Source organism: Leuciscus leuciscus, assembly GCF_965113295.1.
Source record: "Leuciscus leuciscus genome assembly, chromosome: 2".
Taxonomy (NCBI): Eukaryota; Metazoa; Chordata; class Actinopteri; order Cypriniformes; family Leuciscidae; genus Leuciscus; species Leuciscus leuciscus.
In genome coordinates, this window is record NC_138726.1 from 64,850,210 (window position 1) to 64,871,322 (window position 21,113).

At 39.6% G+C, this 21,113-nt stretch overlaps 1 protein-coding gene across 3 annotated transcripts in view; it reads right to left on the reverse strand.

The window, feature by feature from the left end:
- Window positions 1-14,290, reverse strand: part of LOC309492613 (putative C-type lectin domain family 20 member A) — a 51,081-nt gene extending 36,791 nt beyond the window's left edge. Inside the window, exons 1-6 of one of the 3 annotated variants that reach the window (XM_082161622.1) lie at window positions 14,159-14,200; window positions 13,781-13,820; window positions 9,394-9,765; window positions 5,795-6,136; window positions 5,021-5,109; window positions 2,413-2,905 (exon numbers count right to left, since the gene is read on the reverse strand). In XM_082161622.1, coding sequence (XP_082017748.1) covers window positions 2,783-2,905; window positions 5,021-5,109; window positions 5,795-6,136; window positions 9,394-9,765; window positions 13,781-13,820 — 966 coding nt within the window. In that variant the 5' untranslated portion in view covers window positions 14,159-14,200 and the 3' untranslated portion in view covers window positions 2,413-2,782. Of the gene's footprint in view, window positions 1-2,412; window positions 2,906-5,020; window positions 5,110-5,794; window positions 6,137-9,393; window positions 9,766-13,780; window positions 13,850-14,158 lie in introns of those variants that run through there. The other 2 variants (XM_082161621.1, XM_082161623.1) reach the window with 2 other exon arrangements.
- Window positions 14,291-21,113: the final 6,823 nt, after the last annotated feature.

Consider the following 21,113-nt stretch of genomic DNA (forward strand, 5'->3'; position numbering starts at 1 on the left):
TATATTGTCCATATACTCAGCCCTTTAAATATCAATCTAAAATCTGTCAGAGATTCAAGGCTTCTTGAGATCAAGGAAATATCAGGTAATAGTGTGAGGAAAACACGTTATTATTGTGATAGAAAGTGTGTGTAGCCCATGTCTTCTGTCGCTATGTGATATATATATATATTAATCTGTGGTGGAAATAAGCTTCCATACACAGCAGATTTAATAAATAAAAAAAGTTGAAGCATAAAACTACGAGTTACTCGTGTGGGAATATTGTTCTGGTCATTATGTGAGTAGTTTTTCAGTGCAAGTATTCTTCATGGATGAATCTAATGGCTGGAGGCTATAAATCTAAGCTATTTATAGGTAAACTATGGGACATGTAAAAAATAACATGGTAAAAAAAAAAAAAAAAATTTTACGAGATGGGAAGAAAAATTATGTCATTGCTTTTGCGTTAACTTGCTAATTTTTTTGAGTTCTAGTTCTTAATATATTTTTTCTCATTCTTACCTTCAATAATCAGCACTAATGAGTAGGCTATGGAGTAATTGTGAACCATCAAACCACTTACATTTGTGAATCAACATTGTGACGTAATCTCTCTTGTTATTGTAAATGGAAATGCATGTATCTGAATCAGAGAACAAATGCAAAGGACTTATAAACCAGCTTAGGCAGTACACCATGCACGGCCTTGAGAGTATCAACAAGACCATGCTCCCTGGCAGGCTAAAGCTGTGGTGCCTTCAATTTGGGCTACTACCTAGGATGATGTGGCCTCTTACCATCTATGAGGTGCCAATCTCAAAGGTAGAAAAGCTGGAGAGATTGATCAGCTCATTTGCCAAAAAGTGGCTGGGACTCCCCCGATGCTTTACTAACATCGGACTGTATGGAAGAGGCATCTTGGAGATTCCTGTTTCCAGCCTGGCTGAAGAGTTCAAGTGTTCTAAAGTAAGGCTGGAAATGACACTAACAGAGTCCCGTGACCCCTGCGTTTCCCAAACAGCTCCTACCCTGGTGACCGGAAGGAAATGGAACCCAGCTGCAGCCACTCACCAGGCGAAGTCAGACCTCAGGCACAGAGACATCATTGGCAATGTGCAACAGGGGAGAGGAGGCCTCGGATTTGGAGCAGACCATCGTGGTATAGAGCAGCTCCAGCTCAGTGCCGACGGCTGGTTGTCGAGGAGGTGCGACGGCACGAGCATCGAGGTGTTCAAAGGCTATCTCACAAGCCAAGCAAGGGCAATGGATGAGATGGGAGGGAGTCGAGAGGAGAAAGTTCTCTTGGAGGGAGCTGATGGGCATGGAAGCATTTCACATCAGCTTCATCTTACGTGCAACGTATGGCGTCCTGCCTTCCCCCTCAAACCTCAACCAGTGGTACGGAGAAGACCCAACGTGCCCCCTCTGTCCATCCCCCGCAAACCTCAAACACATTCTGGTTGGATGCAAGACAAGCTTGTCACAAGGCCACTATACCTGGCGGCACAACCATGTCCTGAAGTGCCTAGCAGCCACCTTGGAGTGCAGACGACTAAAGAACAATGCCCTGCCTCCTCCATCATTCCATCCTTCATATGCAAGGGAGTTCATTCGAGAAGGAGTAAAGACAGCCAAAGGCTATACAACAACGGACATCAGCCAGCTCGGAAAGGCTCAAGACTGGAAGTTGGTGGCAGATCTGAACCAAAGGCTTTACTTCCCTTCTGAGATTGCCACAACGAACCTAAGACCAGACCTTGTGCTCTGGTCCTCATCACTTCACTTCACATCGTGTACATAATAGAGCTTACCGTTCCCTGGGAGGCTGCTGTTGAGGAGGCATTTGAGCGCAAGAGCCTTAAGTACACCGAATTGGCAGCTGATGCTGAGCAACGCGGATTGAAATCCAAGGTTTGCTCAGTGGAAGTCGGCTGCAGAGGCTTTGTGGGCAAGTCAACCATTAGGCTGCTTAAAGAACTGGGAGTGTGAGGCCAAATCCTATGGCAAACCATCAAAGCCCTCTCAGGTGCAGCAGAAGAAGCAAGCTGATGGCTATGGGTGAAAAGGGGAGACTCCAACTGGGCCCCTAATACCACCTGTGGCGTGTAAGGGTTGAAAGCAGAGGGGGGCACAACTGGGACGCCAGGTGCTGCCAATGAGCCCTCTGGAGGTGTCGTGGGCCTATCATTGAAACACCAGAGAAGGAGGGTGCCCACCTGATGACCCCAATGAAGCTTAAAACCCCCATTCTCATCCCACTAAACCACCACGACACTGAGGAAACTCACTCTGATGGATGCATCGTCACCACTCATACCTCAGGTCTTAAACAGGGGATTGTTTCACCTAGTCCTAAAACAAAACTGGGACATGATGATGGTCAAAATAAAATGAGATTTTGTTCGCTCGCAAAATTTTTGCGTTACTCTGAAACTTTGCATCAGCTCGCAAAACTTTAAATTCTCATTCTTATTTTAGAACCTTCTTGTGTCATTTGTGTGAAGTTCACTAGTGCTTAGTTCAGTAGTGCTGTTTGTTTCATGTTATTGTGAGAAGATCTGATGCAGTTTTTTATATCGTCCCAAAGGCCTTTATTTATTCTTCATGACGATTTTACAGTGTTTACATTTGTTAGCTCATATCTGTCTGCTAAATGAAGAAATGCAAAATGAATAGATGTAAATGTATGTTTGACTAATTACTTGTAAGTTGTAATTCATCTAGTTTAATTCAGATATCTGTAACTATGAATGAAATGAAGCATTGGTTTGAGAAGTTTCACTCCATGAAGAACATGACTTCAGCAAACTGGAGCACTGACATTACTGGCTTTCCGAATGGTCTTTTTCTTCTGGAAGATGTTTCCGTTCGGTTGTTTCCTCCATGTAAGTGTGACGTCCTGATCGCTCAGCATCTGCTGTATCTAAACCACAAAAACAGGCTTTCATTAAACAAGTGTGATGTATTTCTCCTCAAAATTATCATCTTATACTTTACAAATCTTGCCGAAAGTGCAGAAACTGGCGAAGCTCAAAACATACATAATATTTTGTCATGACGCGAAACACTGACCAACTCATTGAACAAATGCTTCCAAATCTGAACACATTCGTCACCAAAAACAAATGTCGCAAAAGCTCTTAATAAATAATACATGTGTGATGATTCTTATTAGACGCTCATTACTGTCATACATGAATGGAAATCATCAAGCCAGCACAGAATTTTAATACATTACTGGAGCTCTTCTTTGCGTGTCGGTCAAAAATTACCAAGATTTATTATTTATTTATTTTGTCAATGAAATGAATGTACTATATTTTAGTTGGATGAAGTTAAATTTGAAGTTATTATTTAGTATTTTTAAGGGATTTTATGGTACTAAATTATATTCACGCTGTATTAATAGGGGAGAGCGGGGCACAACCTAACGCTTTTTGACTTTCTCAGTTTGTGTAAATCTACTTATGGTTCAGAGTATTTATTTTTTCCCACATTAATTTCCCACATGTCTAGTACAATTATGTGGTTTTGTTTTATTAATACAGTATATACTTTTTTCTTGACATACCCCGAAAGAATGGAAGTGAAATGTGACAACATGCCCCATAGGTGGGGTACATTGTAACATGTGTGGGGCACATTGTAACATAACATATGACAGCTTAAAATGTTATCTGATCTAATAAAAAATATATACAAAACAAACTAAAATATTTTCTAAATAAAATACAATTAAAAAACGTTTTCATATAAAATAATGGCAATTTTTAATAATTAAATCTAAACAAATATTTGAGTTTTGACTACGAACACATGGAAACACAGCTATACAACATAGTTCAAAACAAATAAATAATTAGTAATTTCTGAACATTGACTCTCAGTCTTTATTCACCTTTTTCTCACGTTTTCCCAATAAAATTAATAAAAGTATAGAATATAATAGCATATTTCTAATAGGGGCACATTGTAACGCAGTGTGACAACATGCCCCCGCCTGCACAACTGGGATTTAAACCCTGCTAGTGTCTTCTGCTAGTTAGCGAAGCATTAAAGAACTATCTCAACTGTTAAATAACATCTTGGAGATTAAAATAATATCAGATTTGTCTTATTTTAAATAAACACAAAAAATAGAGATGAAAAATGAACTTAAGTAAGAAATTTACTTTTGCTATGGTTTAATAAATGTCTATGGATATCTTCCAAAAAAAAAAAATTTTGCCGGAATTTTTTTTTCTGTATAGCGTTGATATGGCAACTAGTAAATACACAAAGTTTCGTCATCCAAGCATGTGCTGAAGTATTTAAAACAAGCGTGTTACAACTAGCCCTGCGTTAGGTTGTGCCCCGCGCTCCCCTAATCCATTTATTCAGTTTTTGAGCATATAGACCTAAAAATAAAATGTCCAAATTAAACTGTGGTAAATCTTGACCACTTTAGAGCGACAGACTGAAGTTTGATCTCTTTTCAAAGACGACACTTGGCAGATTATTGATGAAGTGAACAAAAGTTTTAAAAAGTGAACTTAAAAAAAATAATACGTTTATTGTTATGAAAAATTTGCAAAATTACTATTTAAAATTTTTGAAATATATATTTTCATAAACATGTTTTACTCTAAAACTGTGAGAAAATCAAACCTAAATCTAAACAAGTTTGATATCTCCAAAAATGAGCTTTCAGTCAGAGTTTGTTCGGCTGCAGTTCCAAACGCGTCCACTATTCTACATTTCTGACCGCGAGGAGCACAAGTGTGACAGTTTTTTTTGGGGACCATTTAAACCTTTTCGAATCATGGCCATGATTTTGTGTGTGTGTGTGTGTGTGTGTGTGTGTGTGTGTGTGTGTGTGTGTGTGTGTGTGTGTGTGTGTGTGTGTGTGTGTGTGTTCACACAGCAAGTGCCAAAACCTTTACCAAGTTTCGTACAATTCCAATGAAGAAGAAAAAAAGAAGAAAGAAACAAAAACGTCAAAAATGACTGAAGAGCCCCAGAGGGTTAATTTGAGTCTGTTGAGTGTTCTAAAACCCACCTTGTTTAAGACGAGTGCACTCAGTGTAGAGTCGTCCGCATTCTCACTGGCTTTGACCTGCACTCGGATCACCTGCTGCTTTCTCTTCACTGCAGGACAACACACGGACTATCTTACTTTGGGTTATCATATCAGGGATCCCCAAACTTCTTGTCTTGGACTTTTTTATTTATTTTTTAGACATTTTTCAAAAGTATATGATATGATACGCTGATGTGAAGACAAACTTCCCAAAGCCATTATCGGCCAATAGCGATCAGTGGACGACCAATCAGAGCACCCCGAACCAAAAATGCGGAACCGATTTTTAGATTTCTGTATATAATTAAATCATAAGTGTCAAATTAAAATGAATGATTTTAAAATAAAACACTAACTAAGAAAAAGATTAAATATTTTAGTTGTTTATATACATGTCATGTGACCATTAACCAACATCAGAGAACTGTGAACATGTGAATGTGTTGTTTTAATATTATAAATTATCATATTTCAACTACTGAAACATTTAGGGGAAAAAACAGCTATTTTCAGGTTTCTGACCTAAATGGTTAAGGAGGGTTTTGGAGAGCCTCCCTATTTATACATTTTAGCATTTGCGTTTTTATAAAAATATATGTATAATATTTAAATTTAAAATGTTTATGATTTAACTAACTATTAGCTTTTCACAGTTCTCTCATAAACCTCCAGTTCAGGAAACCCTTATTAAATGAACAGTCATATTCAGTTTTTGTCAACAAACAACGGAAAGAAGGAGAGTAAAGGACTTACCAGTGCTGCAGTAGAAGAAGTAATAAGGTAAAGTGCAATAGTAATCGTCAATAGAATTACTATAATAATATACACCGGCACAGTTTTCACCCGCCCCGTTGAGTCTCTTAGCAGTGAGTTGGGTTGAGGAAGTAAAGTTGGCCTGATCTGACCACTTCCACGAGTCCCGGTACAGTCCGATCCAGGGCTCGTACACATTTATCAAGCTGACGATCTGTTTGTTGTCCTCTAGACTCCTAACAGTGGCCAGGTCTGTGTAATGCTCTCTGCAATACTTCTGAGCGTCAAGCCACGTCTTTACAATTCTGACTAAAACCAGTTTCTCTGTTGCGTTGGTTCTTTCTGTGAAAAACAGAGTCAAGAGGCATGACAAGCTCATTTTTAAAATCATTTTCTCTAACGAGTGTGAGCCTCTTAAACCTGCCAAAATTTGTTTCCAGAAATCAGTTTTTCAATTATATTTCCATGGTTTCCATGGACCCAGCATGGATAAAATGAGAGTATAAAGGGATAGTTCAAAGGTGTAAATAAGTGTTTTACAAGAAAACTATTTTATTTATTCTACTTCAAAATGTCATGTTTATTTTAATGTGTTACTTGGCATTTCTTTGTAATTATTTGTGAAATTTCTGAGTGAAAGTTGTAAATCTTACACCAAATATTTTTTTGTGTACAAACCTGTATAATTTTTTTTCACGACAGACTTGGAATGACATGATGTCAGTAATTTACAAACAATTGTATTTTTGTGTGTACTATCCATTTAATCTCCTATTTAGAATTTTATGTCTATTTTGAGAATTTTAAAGTATAAAATTTAGGGATGCACCGATATGAAAGTTTTTGCCAACAACCGATAATTCTAGATTTCTGAAAACCGATAACCGATATATTAGCCGATAAATCTAAATCTACATTTTTATATAATTTTTGAGTGCCTGATTACAAAAACAAAAGTCTCACCATTAAAATCCATGTCTCAAACACACAATTATAAAGTTCTCATGATAATTTTATGTAGCCGATATGACAGACTTAAATGTTGCACTACTTGATTGTATTTTTTCTTTTCTGATGTCAGTCCAATCATATTTCAAGCAATTCAAACAGTGCGCATCTGAAGAGTCTCAGCTGAAGGAAATAATCAATAATTTATCAGCTTTAATATATCAGCCACATTTTCTTATTTTCTTCCCATTAAAAATGAACATATATCGTCCGATACCGATATGGTGGCCGATATATCGTGCATCCCTAATAAAATAATAAGTCTGACATAGACTAGAGTTCCAGTTGAGGTCATTGTGTTATTAGCTGATTATATAAATGTAGTATTATTTAATTGTAAGACAATGTAATTTAAGGGTGGGTGAAATCCTGGATAAAATGATAAACCGTACAAATATGTAAAACTGCAATGCGTAAAAAAAATGTAACAACGTTAAAAATCATATTTACCCGATTTGTGAATGTAATCGCAGTCTAAGGGCCCTATTTTAACGATCTAAAACGCAAGTGTCAAGCGCAAAGCGCAAGTAACGGAGCGGATTCTCGGGCGGATGTGGGCGGATCTCGGGCGCTGTTGCTATTTTCCCGGCGGGATAAATGACTCTAACGCCCGGCGCAAATCTAAAAGGGGTTGGTCTGAAGTAGCTTCATTATTCATAGGTGTGGTTTGGGCGTAACGTGAAATAAACCAATCAGGGCGTCATCTCACATTCCCTTTAAGAGCAGGCGCGCTTGTTCTAAAGCGAATTGCTATTATAACGGCGGACTTGCCAGACGCACACCAGGAGCGGTTCACAGCCGAGGAGACCGACGTTCTCATCAGGGCCGTAAAACACAGAGAAGTGACGTTGGGGATGGAGAAACACACCCAAATTAACTTCGGTTAAACAGGCGTATGATAATTTGGGTAAATGTGTAAGCTAGATGTATGCTTTTATAATAAATTGTCTATCTATCTATCTATCTATCTATCTATCTATCGTAATAATGTATGATTTGCAAAAATGAAAACTGCTGCTTCTGTGTAGATGAGAGAATCAAAGTGTATGCGCGTTGTGCACACGCTACATTGATTATGGCCAAGCATGCGCCCTTAAAATAGCATAATGAACAACGCACAACGCGCCACTGACTTTAGACTAGGTTTTTTCTGGTCAGTGGCGCAATTGTTTTATGGGTTTGCGCCGGAACACCAGGGAGCGCAAGTTCATTCCCTAGTTTAGCGACGTGCTTCTGTGGAGGGAAAAGCGTGCTTTGCGCGGGTGCAAAATAGGAATGATACATGCATCGGTGTACAAAGTCAATTGCGCTGGGTGCAAGATAGGGCCCTTAATATGATTGCGCACATCCTTCTATTGAGTTGTTGCACACATAAACACAAACGCACAACTGCAGTGTAGTCCGATTCACAAACAAACGACTCATTTGAGCAGCTTCTTTTAATGATTCATTTGAATTGGTCTGATGAATCCTCCACTGAATTTGCCTCTGATCAACATCTGAACTGCAAGTTACTCTTTCCTTTCAAAATAAAGCAATTTTGTTCAACTTTACTTTATGCAGGATATATCGGCCACCATATCGGCCGATATATGTTCATTTTTAATGTTATCGTTATCGGCCCGATAAAAAAAATGTGGCCGATATATTAAAGCTGATAAATAATGTATTATTTGTACATTACAAATAATGTAATAATGCACTGTTCAACATGATGGTTTTTAATTGCTTGAAATATGATTGGAATCACTTCAAAAAAGGAAAAAACAGTAAAGTAGTGCAAGGTCTGTTATATCAGCTACAAAAAAATATATATTTTGAACTTTATAATTGTGTGTTTGGGATGTGGCTTTTAATGGTGAGACTTTTGTTTTTGTAATCAGGCTCACAAAAATTAAATAAAAATTTGGATTTTGCTTTATCGGCCAATATATCGGTTATCGGCTTTCAAATATAAAGAATTATCGGTTTTCGGTATCGGCCAAAATTTTCATATCGGTGCATCCCTAGTTTATATCTTTATCATTATTTTTTTAAAGTTTAATAATACCGTGATTAGGCTTGTCACGATTATTGATTAATCATCTGATTGTGGTTATTCGACATTTTGCCAAAAAAACAAAAACACTGTTATAAAGGTTTGTTGGTTTAATAAGACTGCATTATATTAAATATTATTACATTAAATTAAATTGTATTGTATTGTTGCATTATATTATATTATATTATATTATATTATAATTAATCATACATCATATGGGCTGATTTTATTATTATATTGTATATGATTCTGAGTAAATAAATAACGTATTGGCTTAAACTCTAACAGAATTTAATCTTTAATATTTTAATATGTCAATTAATCGTCTGCAAAAAATTCATGATCCTGCCTAATTGTGATTTAAAAAATTTGTACTTATATTTTCCACCCCTAATTTCCACCCCCTCATTATATTAATGTCTTCATGCATTACGTATACCTCATTTGAAAGTTGCTTTGGATAAAAGCGTCTTCTACATAAATAAATAGATGGATATGTAATAAATGCATAAACTAAAAATAATGCGCATCAATAAAGAGTGTTTCTCACCGTCACTACACACGAAATATCTAGTGTGATCGCAGCTGTAATCCCTCCAGTATCCAGGGTAATATATTGAGACACACTCCTCTCCCGCACCGTAGTTATCCGGCTGGCCAGATAACCAGTACTGAAACACTACACTCTCGTCTTGATAAGACCAACGCCAGCTGTTGATGTCATTGTAGAGTCCAATCCAGGCAAATGAACGAAACCCTTCTTCATTTTCGACTTCTTGCAGAGTGGTCCAGTCTTCATCGCTCTGAACCGTGGCCAGGTCGATGTGGTTTTCCCTGCAGTAATTTTGAGCTTTTCCCCACGGCATTGACTCTCGGATCAGAACATACTCGTGTGGATCACACAGAGTCAGTGACAGGAGTCCTGTCGACAGAATACACTCATTTCAAGCTTTTTAGATATTATTTTCCGCAGTGTCCTTCTTAAAGGTTCCACTCAATGTATTGTTTCTATTTGGCTGGATGTTTTTAAAAAAAATTTTTTATCATTGTTGAACAAGTTCTTGTTGTCTTTGATTTTGGTGTTCGTTTAAGAAATTACAGTCACTGTAGTATCTCTTTTGTAAAGCAGTGCTAAAATATTTGAGATTGTTTAATAAGACATCTTGATTTTAATGTGCTCCTATTATGCTTTCTGGATATATTCTCTTTCATACAGTGTGTAATAGAGCTGTTTGTGAATGTAAAAGCTCTGCAAAGGTCAAAGATAAATGGAGTTTACGACTGTAACCTCGGTTCCCTGAAGAGGGAACGAGACGCTGCGTCGAATTGACGCTAAGGGAACGCTTTGCGTGATGATGTCTTGAAGCACATGTAAAATCAGTCCAATGGTGTGGCGGAACGTCCGAGACGGGTGACGTCATGAAGCAGGAAACTATAAAGCCTGTCCAAAACAAAGCAGTGCTAGCTTCTGTGTCTTCACAAGCGCTCTGTGTATACTGTATCTGTCTATTTGGTGTTGTCTGTTACAATATATATACATATATATATATCATGGCGAGCAAGCAACAGTTCAGAATGTGTGTGCACCCCTGCCCGCGTTATTTAACGGGTGGGGACACGCATGTTTTGTGCATTGTTTGTTTGGGAGAGGAGCGAGGACGCTCAGGCTCGCGGTCCCCAAGGCTCAGGTCCCGCTGCTGCCGAGGCACAGCGAAGGCTTCAGACTTGGGGTTCGCTAATGGATCTGTCAGCGGGGTTAGAGACGGGCCCAGCCTTATCTTCACAGTGAGTTCTCTACCCTAACCCTAACCCTCCACATTTCCATCCTTCCATATCACAGGAAGTTCCTGAGGTTTGCTTTCGGGAGCAAAGCATACCAATATCGAGTTCTTCCGTTCGGCCAAGCACTATCACCCTGCACTTTCACAAAATGCGTAGATGCAGCCCTGGCACCACTTCGCCTGCAGGGTATTCGCATCATGAACTACATCGACGATTGGTTGATTCTAGCTCAGTCGAAACAGTTGGCGGTTCGGCATTGAGATGTCGTTCTCGCCACATGAGAGAATTGGGGTTAAGGCTAAACGCCAAGAAGAGTGTGCTTTCTCCACTACAGAGGACCACTTTTCTAGGCGTGGTTTGGAATTCTATGTTGATGCGGGCATGCCTATCACCTGCATGCATAGAGTCTATCCTGTCAGCTGTGAAAAGGATAAAGCTAGGCCAGTCACTCACTGTCAAACAGTTTCAGAGACTGTTGGGTTTGATGGCAGCAGTGTCCAACGTGATTCCTTTTGGCCTGCTGTACATGAGACCCCTACAGTGGTGGCTCAGGACCAAAGGGTTTTCCCCGAGGGGCAACCCCTTTTGCATGATCAGGGTTACGCGGCGATGCCTACAGGCCCTGGTTATGTGGAAGAAACCTTGGTTCCTGTCCAAGCTCCTGTTGGGAGCTCCTTGTCGTCGCAAGATGCTAACGACAGATGCTTCCCTCACGGCTGGGGAGCGATCCTAGAAGGACGCTCAGCTCAGGGTCTATGGGGGGTCCATCATCTCTCCTGGCATATCAATCGCCTGGAGATGCTGGCTGTATTTCTTGCCCTCAAGAAATTTCCTCCAAGACCTCAGGGGCCACCATGTCTTGGTCCGATCAGAATGTCTTTGGGTAAAGACCCCTTGCTATCTCGTTTCCTCCATGGCACTTTTAGGCTGAGGCCTGCTACTCGCACCAGGGTTCGACATGGGACCTGGCAATTGTCCTCCAAGGCCTTTCCCAGGCTCCCTTCGAGCCTTTGGAGGAGGTTCCAGGCAGGTTTCTTACTTTGAAAGCTCTGTTCCTCCTCGCTATCTCATCTCTTATAAGAATAGGAGATCTTCAGGCTTTGTTGGTGACACCCTCGTGCTTGGAATTTGCTCCTGGCATGGTGAAAGTGTTCTTCCATCCCAGACCAGGTTATGTTCCTAAGGTCCCCACTAACGTGGCCAGATCCATAGTACTGCAGGCCTTCTGTCCTCCTCCTTTTCAAAATCAGGACCAGGAAAAGAACTATCTGCTATGCCCAGTTAGGGCACTTGATGCTTATGTCCACAGAGCTGCCCTGTGGCGTAAAACTGAACAACTATTTGTATGTTTTGGACCCCCTTATAAAGGGTCCCCAGCATCCAAGCAGAGAATGAGCAAGTGGGCGGTCGAGGCCATCTCACTTACTTATGAGTCGACTGGACAGCCTTCTCCTATGGCGGCTCGGTCCCACTCAACTAGGAGTATGGCGGCCTCTAAGGCCTTATTATCAGGAGTGCCCCTTCAGGACGTTTGTGATGCGGCAGGGTGGTCCTCACCGCATACATTTGTCAGATTTTACTCTCTGGACTTGGACTCTACTCCGGGGTCTCAGGTGCTCTCATCCTAGTGCTGCTCTTATGATTTCACACAGGACAGACACTTCTCGCTATGGTGGCGTTGGTATAGACGTTCCCTTAGCGTCAATTTGACGCAGCGCGAGCTCCCTTAAAAGGGAACGCCTCGGTTACGACTGTAACCTCGGTTCCCTGAAGAGGGAACGAGACGCTGCGTCACCTGTCATATCTCCTATGTGCCTGTAAGCGACTTGTTCAGACCTTAAGAAGCTAGCGCTGCTTTGTTTTGGACAGGCTTTATAGTTTCCTGCTTCATGACGTCACCCGCCTCTGACGTTCCGCCACACCATTGGACTGATTTTACATGTGCTTCAAGACATCATCACGCAAAGCGTTCCCTTAGCGTCAGTTTGACGCAGTGTCTCGTTCTCTCTTCAGGGAACCAAGGTTTCAGTCGGAACCGAGGTTACAGACGTAACCGAGGCGTTTTCGTCTAAACGAAAGACTTGATTCTGAACTGAAACGAGACGTCAGTAATTCAAACACCCGCCCTCAAACACTGTAGTTTATCTGAGACTGGAAGAGTTTGGTTCGTGTTTTTCATGTCGAGAAGATGCTGTTTTCTGCTGACAAAGCAAATCCACTTTGATGAGATTGATACGGTAAAACCCATGCCAATGTTACTGTTCGTATCACTGTGTGCCAAGAGCTGAGATTCAGATATGATAATGAGTTTGGTTTGGTTTCTGACCAATCAGAGCAGAGCAGCTCTCAGAGAGGCGGGGCTTAGAGAGACTGAATCTTTATCGAAGCGTTTCAGACACTGAGAGAAAAGAACTGCGTGTGTTATGAGGAAATTAAAATAGCATAATAGGCGCACTTTAGAATATAGTTTGTCCAAGATTAAATAAGGATTTAATTTTACATTTTTTATTTAAAGTGTAAAACAACCATTGCAGTTTGTTAATGTTCTCTGGTTAAGAAGTTCATCCACAATATTATTATTATTATAAACAAGCATAACAAATAATGATTTAAAATAACATAAACTATAAAACTTGCATTATGCACTGTATTTTAACAGTGTTGTTCAATAATATTATATACTTATTTTTTCCCTTTTTTGATACAGTCATTATTTCCAAATTGTTATAAATATATAACCAGAGGAAGCCATATATATATATATATATATATATATATATATATATATATATATATATAATATTAAATTAAGGCTTATTTGTTGTTGTTGTTGTTGTTCATTTAAGTTTGTTTATTACTTGATTAACCTTCAGAATAATCGGCCGCTAGTGACGACTCTTGTCTGGACAGCTTTTTGATTTTTGAGAAGTAATTTTTCCTTGGCTGTCTTTTGTAGATGCTTTCTTTAACTGTCCGTTAAAAAATTATTATTGGCTTGATTACTTTGACATGTGGACAAATCTCACAAAGATTCCTCTACAAAGATTTGTAGGATATTACACAGAACAGTTTGTCGTAATATCACTGAATGTAAAACGGCAAAAATATGCAAATCATTTGGTGTAATTTCTCTGTTTATTTTTTTATGTTTTTACCTGAAAGACAAAGCAGAGGAAGACAAATTTGGTCCATCATCTTGCCAGAAGTTTTGCCACAGAAAAAAACTTAAAAATACAAAAAAAATAAGGTTAGGTTAAATTTAGGTTTTCTTAGGTTAAATGTATTTGTATGAGGAAAAGTGTATAATTTCATGTTTGATGGATGTGTTCTTTGCCGTGTAGCCAAATTATGAAAACATAAGAAAATAATGCAGTAAAATGTCTATCTACAACAAGAACAGGTGATGCTCAGAAAAGAGAGTTGAATAATAACAAAACATCCATAAAATCTGTTGATGGAATTGTCATTACAACATTATTATTAATCAGTGGAGAAAGTGTGAAGTTGCATCTGTAAAAGTAGAGGGTAATTACCAGTTCTCTTCTGAATTAAGTCTCGACGGATGAAGTTTAGGCCCACCGGTCCTGTGGAGATAGAGAGTTATCAGGATGTTTCTCAATCTTGTCCTCTTTAAATGGGTTATCTACGTCGAGAAGTGAATTTAACTCTGAGATATGCAAAGTGCGCATTGAATAATTTTTTGAGGCTCCTCCTACAGGTGTCTTTTGGTAGACCGTCTTAGAAACACTAATTATCATATGAGTCATCATTATACTATTGAAGCAGATGTTACACATTTAAACTAGTTTAATATACAAGAATATCAGTCATCATGCCTTCTGTATATTTAAATGTTCCATGATTTAGTTCCTGCAGAGTATCTATCTCAGATTGATCTCAGATTGATCTTCAGTGGCAGATCAGACATAAATTTGCATCAAAACATTGAACAGGTGATAGTAGCCATGATTCCATAACTAATATAACAACCAGACAGTTCTTATCTATAATTTTGTATTTATAACATAAATAATTAATAGGAAAGGATAAACAGATGAACTTTAATTGTTTTGGGTGGCTTGTGGTGCATGTAATCTTAATCTATCTTTATTTTTCAGTTTAAATGTCCTTGTGGAGCATGTAAATGAAGGACAAAGTGATTCACAAATCTATGCAAAACAAACAGTGTCGCCTCAGAAAGATAGAAAGTACTTTATTCATAATTTACAGATGTTTCTGAAATCCATTCTCCTTTAAATTTCTAATTCTCAAATTAACTTGCAGTTATTGCATTGTTGTTTTTCACTAGTATGACATTGAGTTCGGAGATGCAAAGCATTATAGATTTGCTCTTTGTTAGTTTTGAGGTCACCTGTATTTGTGTAAATGCATTAAGTGTTTGTGATTAGTAGAGTATATTTTCAGATCATGCAAAATTTAACATCTTTTTTTACTCTTCTGCAGTTATTTACCTATGCAAATACAAGTAGGTGCATGCTGGGCGCTTCTCCGACATTTGTAATACAGACACAACAAAATCAAATAGAAACAAACATATAATAGGGATGCAGGATATATCGGCCACCATATCGGTATCGGCCGATATATGTTCATTTTTAATGTTATCGTTATTGGCCCGATAAGGAAATTTGGCGAATATAATAAATGTAATAAATAATGTATTATTTCCTTCAGCTGAGACTCTTCAGATGCGCACTGTTCAACATGATGGTTTTGAATTGCGTTAAATATGATTGAAATCACTTCAAAAATGAAAATACAGTAAAGTAGTGCAAGTCTGTCATATCGGCTACAAAAAATGATCATGACTTTGTTCTGTTTTCCCGCCACTCATTTGTATCCATGGTTACTGTCATTATCAGTTCAGTTTTATCACCTGTTTAATCATCATTGTCATTGATGTTCCTGTTCCTTTTACATGTCGATACCTGTTCCTGATCCCGTTCTGTTCCTGCCCCAAGGACTGTCCATGTTCCCAGACCTGTTCCTGTGCTTAGACCTGTTCCTCCCCCAAGGACTGTCCATATTCCCAGACCTGTTCCAGTCCCCGTTTCAGAGTTTCGTCCCCCCAAGACCGCCAGTCCAGAGTCTCGTCCCGCAGAGACCACCCGTCCAGAGTCTTCTGTCCCCGAGCCTGTATCTAAATCTGTTCCTGAGCCTGAATCTGTTACTGAGCCCAAATCTGTTCCTGAGTCTGCTCCTGAGCCTGAGATTGTTCCCGAGCCTGAGTCTGTTCCTAAGCCGGAATCTGTTCCAGAACCTGAGCCTGAGCCAGTTCCTGAATTCCCACCCAGCCTCCCATCTACCACCTCTTAACCCTTCTTCCGCCACTGCCCGTCAGCCGCTCAGCTCCTCAAACTACCTTCGGAGAGGTGGGGTTGCAGTGAATCTGCCAGCCTGCAGCTCCAGCCTGGTCGGTGGATCCCTGGACTCCGCCTCCAATCTCCGCGACCAGGACTCTACCTGGTCTACCTCCATCAGCTCAACCTTGGCTCCTACCTCCCTCATCTCCACCGTGGCCCATCAGTCCACCAGCTCCGCCGGGCTCCCTCGTCCCTCCGACTTCGCCTTGGTTGTTCGTCAGCCTGCCCTCGCCTCGGGACTACACTCCTCTGGCTGCGCCTCGTCCCTTCGTCCCTCTGGCTCCGTTTGGCTCCTCACTCCCTCCAGCTACACCTTGGTCCTCTGTCGCTCCGGCTCCACCGCGGCCTTCTGGATCCCTGCCTGCGCCTCGGTCGCCAGAGCCGTCGGCATCGCCATGTCCCTCGGGATCCTCAGCATCGCCCTGGCTCTTCGGCTCGTCTGCTCCATCCGGGTCTTCATCCGTCAGTCGGCCCCCTGGAGTCGTCAGCCCTTTCTCCACCATGGCTCCTCCCTCCGTCGTCTCCGCCCTGGCCACCTGCAACACTTGCTCCGCCCTGGTCCCTCCTGCCTTCTGTCTGCCCTTCACCAACTCTTCGTCCTCCTCCTGAGCTCCTGAGCTCCCTCCCTCCCTCCGCAGTTGGTCCATCAACGGCGCGAGGATGCGCCTTGGGGGGAGGGGAGTAGGATTTGCCCCCAAAAGGATTTGCTTTATTTTTATCATTTCCGTATACATTATCAATGTTTATGTCTGAAATATAAACTTTTATCTCAGTACTTCTGTGATCATTCATATTGTACTGTATATTTATACCTGTACATTAGCCTAACTCTGGCTCTCTGGGTCAGCAGCAGATTTGAATGTTCCGCTGTGATTCTGTCAAAGGTTTAATAGATAGAATAGTTCACACATAAAATATAGCCTATTGTCTAACACTCAATTCTGACTTTATAACTCGCAATTGCGATTTTATATCACGCAATTCTGACTTTATAACTCGCAATTTTGACTTAACTCGCAATTGCGATTTTATATCACGCAATTCTGACTTTATATCAGGCAATTCTGACTTTATAACTCGCAATTGCGTCTTTTTATCATGCAATTCTGACTTTATAACTCGTACTTCTGACTTTATAACTCGCAATTGCAACTTTATATCACGCAAATCTGACTTTATAACAGGGAATTCTGACTTTATATCACGCAATTCTGACTTTATAACTCGTAATTTTGACTTAACTTGCAATTGCGACTATATCACGCAATTCTGACTTTATAACACGGAATTCTGACTTTATATCATATTGTCTAACACTCAATTCTGACTTTATAACTCGCAATTGCGATTTTATATCACGCAATTCTGACTTTATAACTCGTAATTTTGACTTAACTTGCAATTGTGATTTTATATCAAGCAATTCTGACTTTATAACTCGCAATTTTGACTTAACTTGCAATTGTGATTTTATATCACGCAATTCTGACTTTATATCAGGCAATTCTGACTTTATAACTCGCAATTGCAACTTTATATCACGCAATTCTGACTTTATAACTCGCAATTGCAACTTTATATCACGCAAATCTGACTTTATAACACGGAATTCTGACTTTATATCACGCAATTCTGACTTTATAACTCGTAATTTTGACTTAACTTGCAATTGCAACTTTATATCACGCAATTCTGACTTTATATCACGCAATTCTGACTTTATAACACGGAATTCTGACTTTATATCACGCAATTCTGACTTTATTACACGGAATTCTGACTTTATATCACGCAATTCTGACTTTATAACACTCAATTCTGACTTTATAACTCGCAATTGCGATTTTATATCACGCAATTCTGACTTTATAACTCGCAATTCTGACTTTATAACTTGCAATTGCGACTTTATATCACGCAATTCTGACTTTATAACACGGAATTCTGACTTTATATCACGCAATTCTGACTTTATAACACGGAATTCTGACTGTATATCAGGCAATTCTGACTTTATAACTCGCAAATGCAACTTTATATCACGCAATTCTGACTTTATATCACACAATTCTGACTTTAAATCAGGCAATTCTGACTTTATATCACACAATTCTGACTTTATAACTCGTACTTCTGACTTAACTCGTAATTGCGACTTTATATCACGCAATTATTACTTTATGTCACGCAATTCTGACTTTATAACTCGCAATTGCGTCTTTTTATCACACAATTCTGACTTTATATCAGGCAATTCTGACTTTATAACTCGCAATTGCAACTTTATATCACGCAATTCTGACTTTATATCAGACTTAACTCACAATTGCGACTTTATATCACGCAATTCTGACTTTATAACTCGCAATTGCATCTTTTTATCACTCAATTGTGACTTTATATCATGCAATTGTGACTTAATAACTTCTAGAAGTAATAATACTTCTGACTTAACTCGCAAATTGCGACCTTAAAGTCAGAATTGTAAGATAAAAAGCCACAATTACCTTTTTTTTTATTATTCTGTGGCGGAAACAAGCTTCCATACATTTCCCATCTAAATCCAGTTCAAACAAAAGTAATTATGTAGCTGGCTGTATGTGAGCGATAGGAAATTATCCATCCATCTTTATACCACTGTTATTATCAGTTTGTCCACTGTAGCGGCAACCTATAGCCGCTGAGAGGCTAAGCAGCAGGAAAAATCTGTGACGCGTTTTCATGCATTGAAAATCCAAGAACGTTTATTGGCATGATAACAGACTATACACGTAGAAACAATTATTGATGAGAAATGTATAAACGTTCTTGGATTTTCAATGCATGAAAACGCGTAACGGATTTTTCCTGCTGCTTAGCCTCTCAGCGGCTATAGGTTGCCGCTACATTTAGTCAACAGAAAATACACAACTTTTGGATTATGGACGCAATTTGGAAACGGCTGTTTCTGCACACAGCATGTTGTGGCGGACCTGCACCGTGAAGTGGATCGACGCACATGACGCACATACAAATGGCAAACGAGGTATGTCAGCGGTTTTAATGGATTGTGGCTGTATCGCTGTTGTGGAAGACACTGTTGTAGTTGTTACGCTGGATTGACGTTGGATTGGCGTTAGATTGAATGCGCTTTGTGTTGCTCTTGCATATTTATGGGCTCTCGTGTGCTGCCTTGCTACGTTCATTCATTGTTTGGCTCTGTGAGTGCGCTGTTCGAAACGGAGCTCACATTGTCCGTTGCGTTGGAGAATGAACTCTGAGGATATGGAGCACGCTGCTGATAGCAGCAAACGAGAGCATAAGCCCACGGCAAAGGCCCTGGTGGCTAAAATTGAAGCCTTGCAAAGGGATCGCAAGAGTAAAGTGAAGAATTCGATTGGGTCAATGAAAGAGCTGATGATATGCGATGACAATGCGTCTCAAGTGTGTTCAATGCTGAAAACGATACAGTTGCTTATGGATGATGCATCTGTGCTACATAAAAGAGTATTGCCTCTCCTACCTCTTGAGGAACAAAATAAACAAAATGAATGACTCCATTTTGAAATATTATAATGGCTTTGTGGATGATGTTCAACAATGGATGAATGAAACTGGGAAATGTAATCCCTGCACTGCTCTTTCTAATACCCGTGAGCCTGGGGTTGAGGAAGCCATATATGCAACATCTCAAGGGGTTCGTGCATCTGATATTTCAACCTCTGTTGACGTGGTGTCCACGACACACAATACTCAGCTCTCTAATGTACATCTACAAGCTGGAATGGATTCTGGGAACTTCGAAAATGAAATTCAACCAATGGACAGTGCTTCAAATATAAGCAGTAAAGATCTTCTGGAGCGACATATCATGGGTCTCAATCAAGCCGATCTTCCATTCGTCTTAAGGCTGAGGCAGAACTGGCTGCTTTATTGGCTTCTCAACAAGTGCTGCAAAGGAAACATGATTTAGAGTAGTGGTTCTCAACGGGGGCGTTCAGAGAACAACGGGGGGCGTTGGAAGCAAGATTTTTGAAAGGGGGGCGTTCAGGTGTAAAAGGGGGGCGTTCACGAGTTTAAATATGTAACGCAAATTTTTGTTCATTTACTTTTATTCATTTTAAGCATTTAGTAATTTAGTTGTAATAAACACTTTAAGTGGGCTATTTAAAAAGTGTTAGGACTATGTTTTTGTTAAATTATGTTGTAAAACATATGCGCAGAGTGTGATATCATATCATATTGTGTGTGCACGCGCGTCTATGGTGCGCGTGAAAGAATACGTCAGCAGCGCGCGCAAAAAAAACCCAAAACATTCGCCCGCAGCCGCTCTATCCTGACCGCAAGTCCACCGTCAGTGTTGTAGGTAGGCACTAGGCAGGTTTTTTGTGTTCATTTCTATTGCATTACGATTGAAAGCAGTATCAATAATGTCAAAAATATGATGTGCAGTCAAGTTCGGGTATGTGTAGGCCTATATGCTGTGAGTGTTCTCACCGCTCGCGCTTGTTGTGATTCGCGGAGTTTTGACGAGTTGTATTTTGACGACTTGATATTATTTCTTATTCAAAAGTTTAGAATGTCTAACATTTTAAAATCTTCCAGTTTAAAGCGACATGTAGCCTATCGTTACTTTTGCAACGACTCTATTATTTTTCCAGTCATAGACCAGCGCTCAAGCACTGACTAGAATCCAGCGCTGACTAGAATCACGCAGCGGAGGAATGGAGAGTTGACAAGCCATTACAAAATATTGACTTAAGAAACACTTATATCTTTTCAAAATATTTTCAATAAATCATGTTCCCATTCACTCTGGCGACGAATTTTAAAATTAATTTAACTAAATTCTATTTATAAGGTAAAACTTTTACATTTTTAGGCATTAACAAATTCCAATCCCTAATGCCAAAATGTTTTCTTTGTTCACCAAGTAATTTACTGGTCAGGCATTATTGTTAACTCGCAAGACAGTAAGAAGAAAATGACAATTTGATGGATAATTTAAATATATTCTGCAATCACATTTTGGTAATGTATTCATTCCGCCATCACATCTGAGCGGAAACACTGCTTGGGTAGTTTCAAGATATAAACATAATTAATAATACAATAATAATTTAAT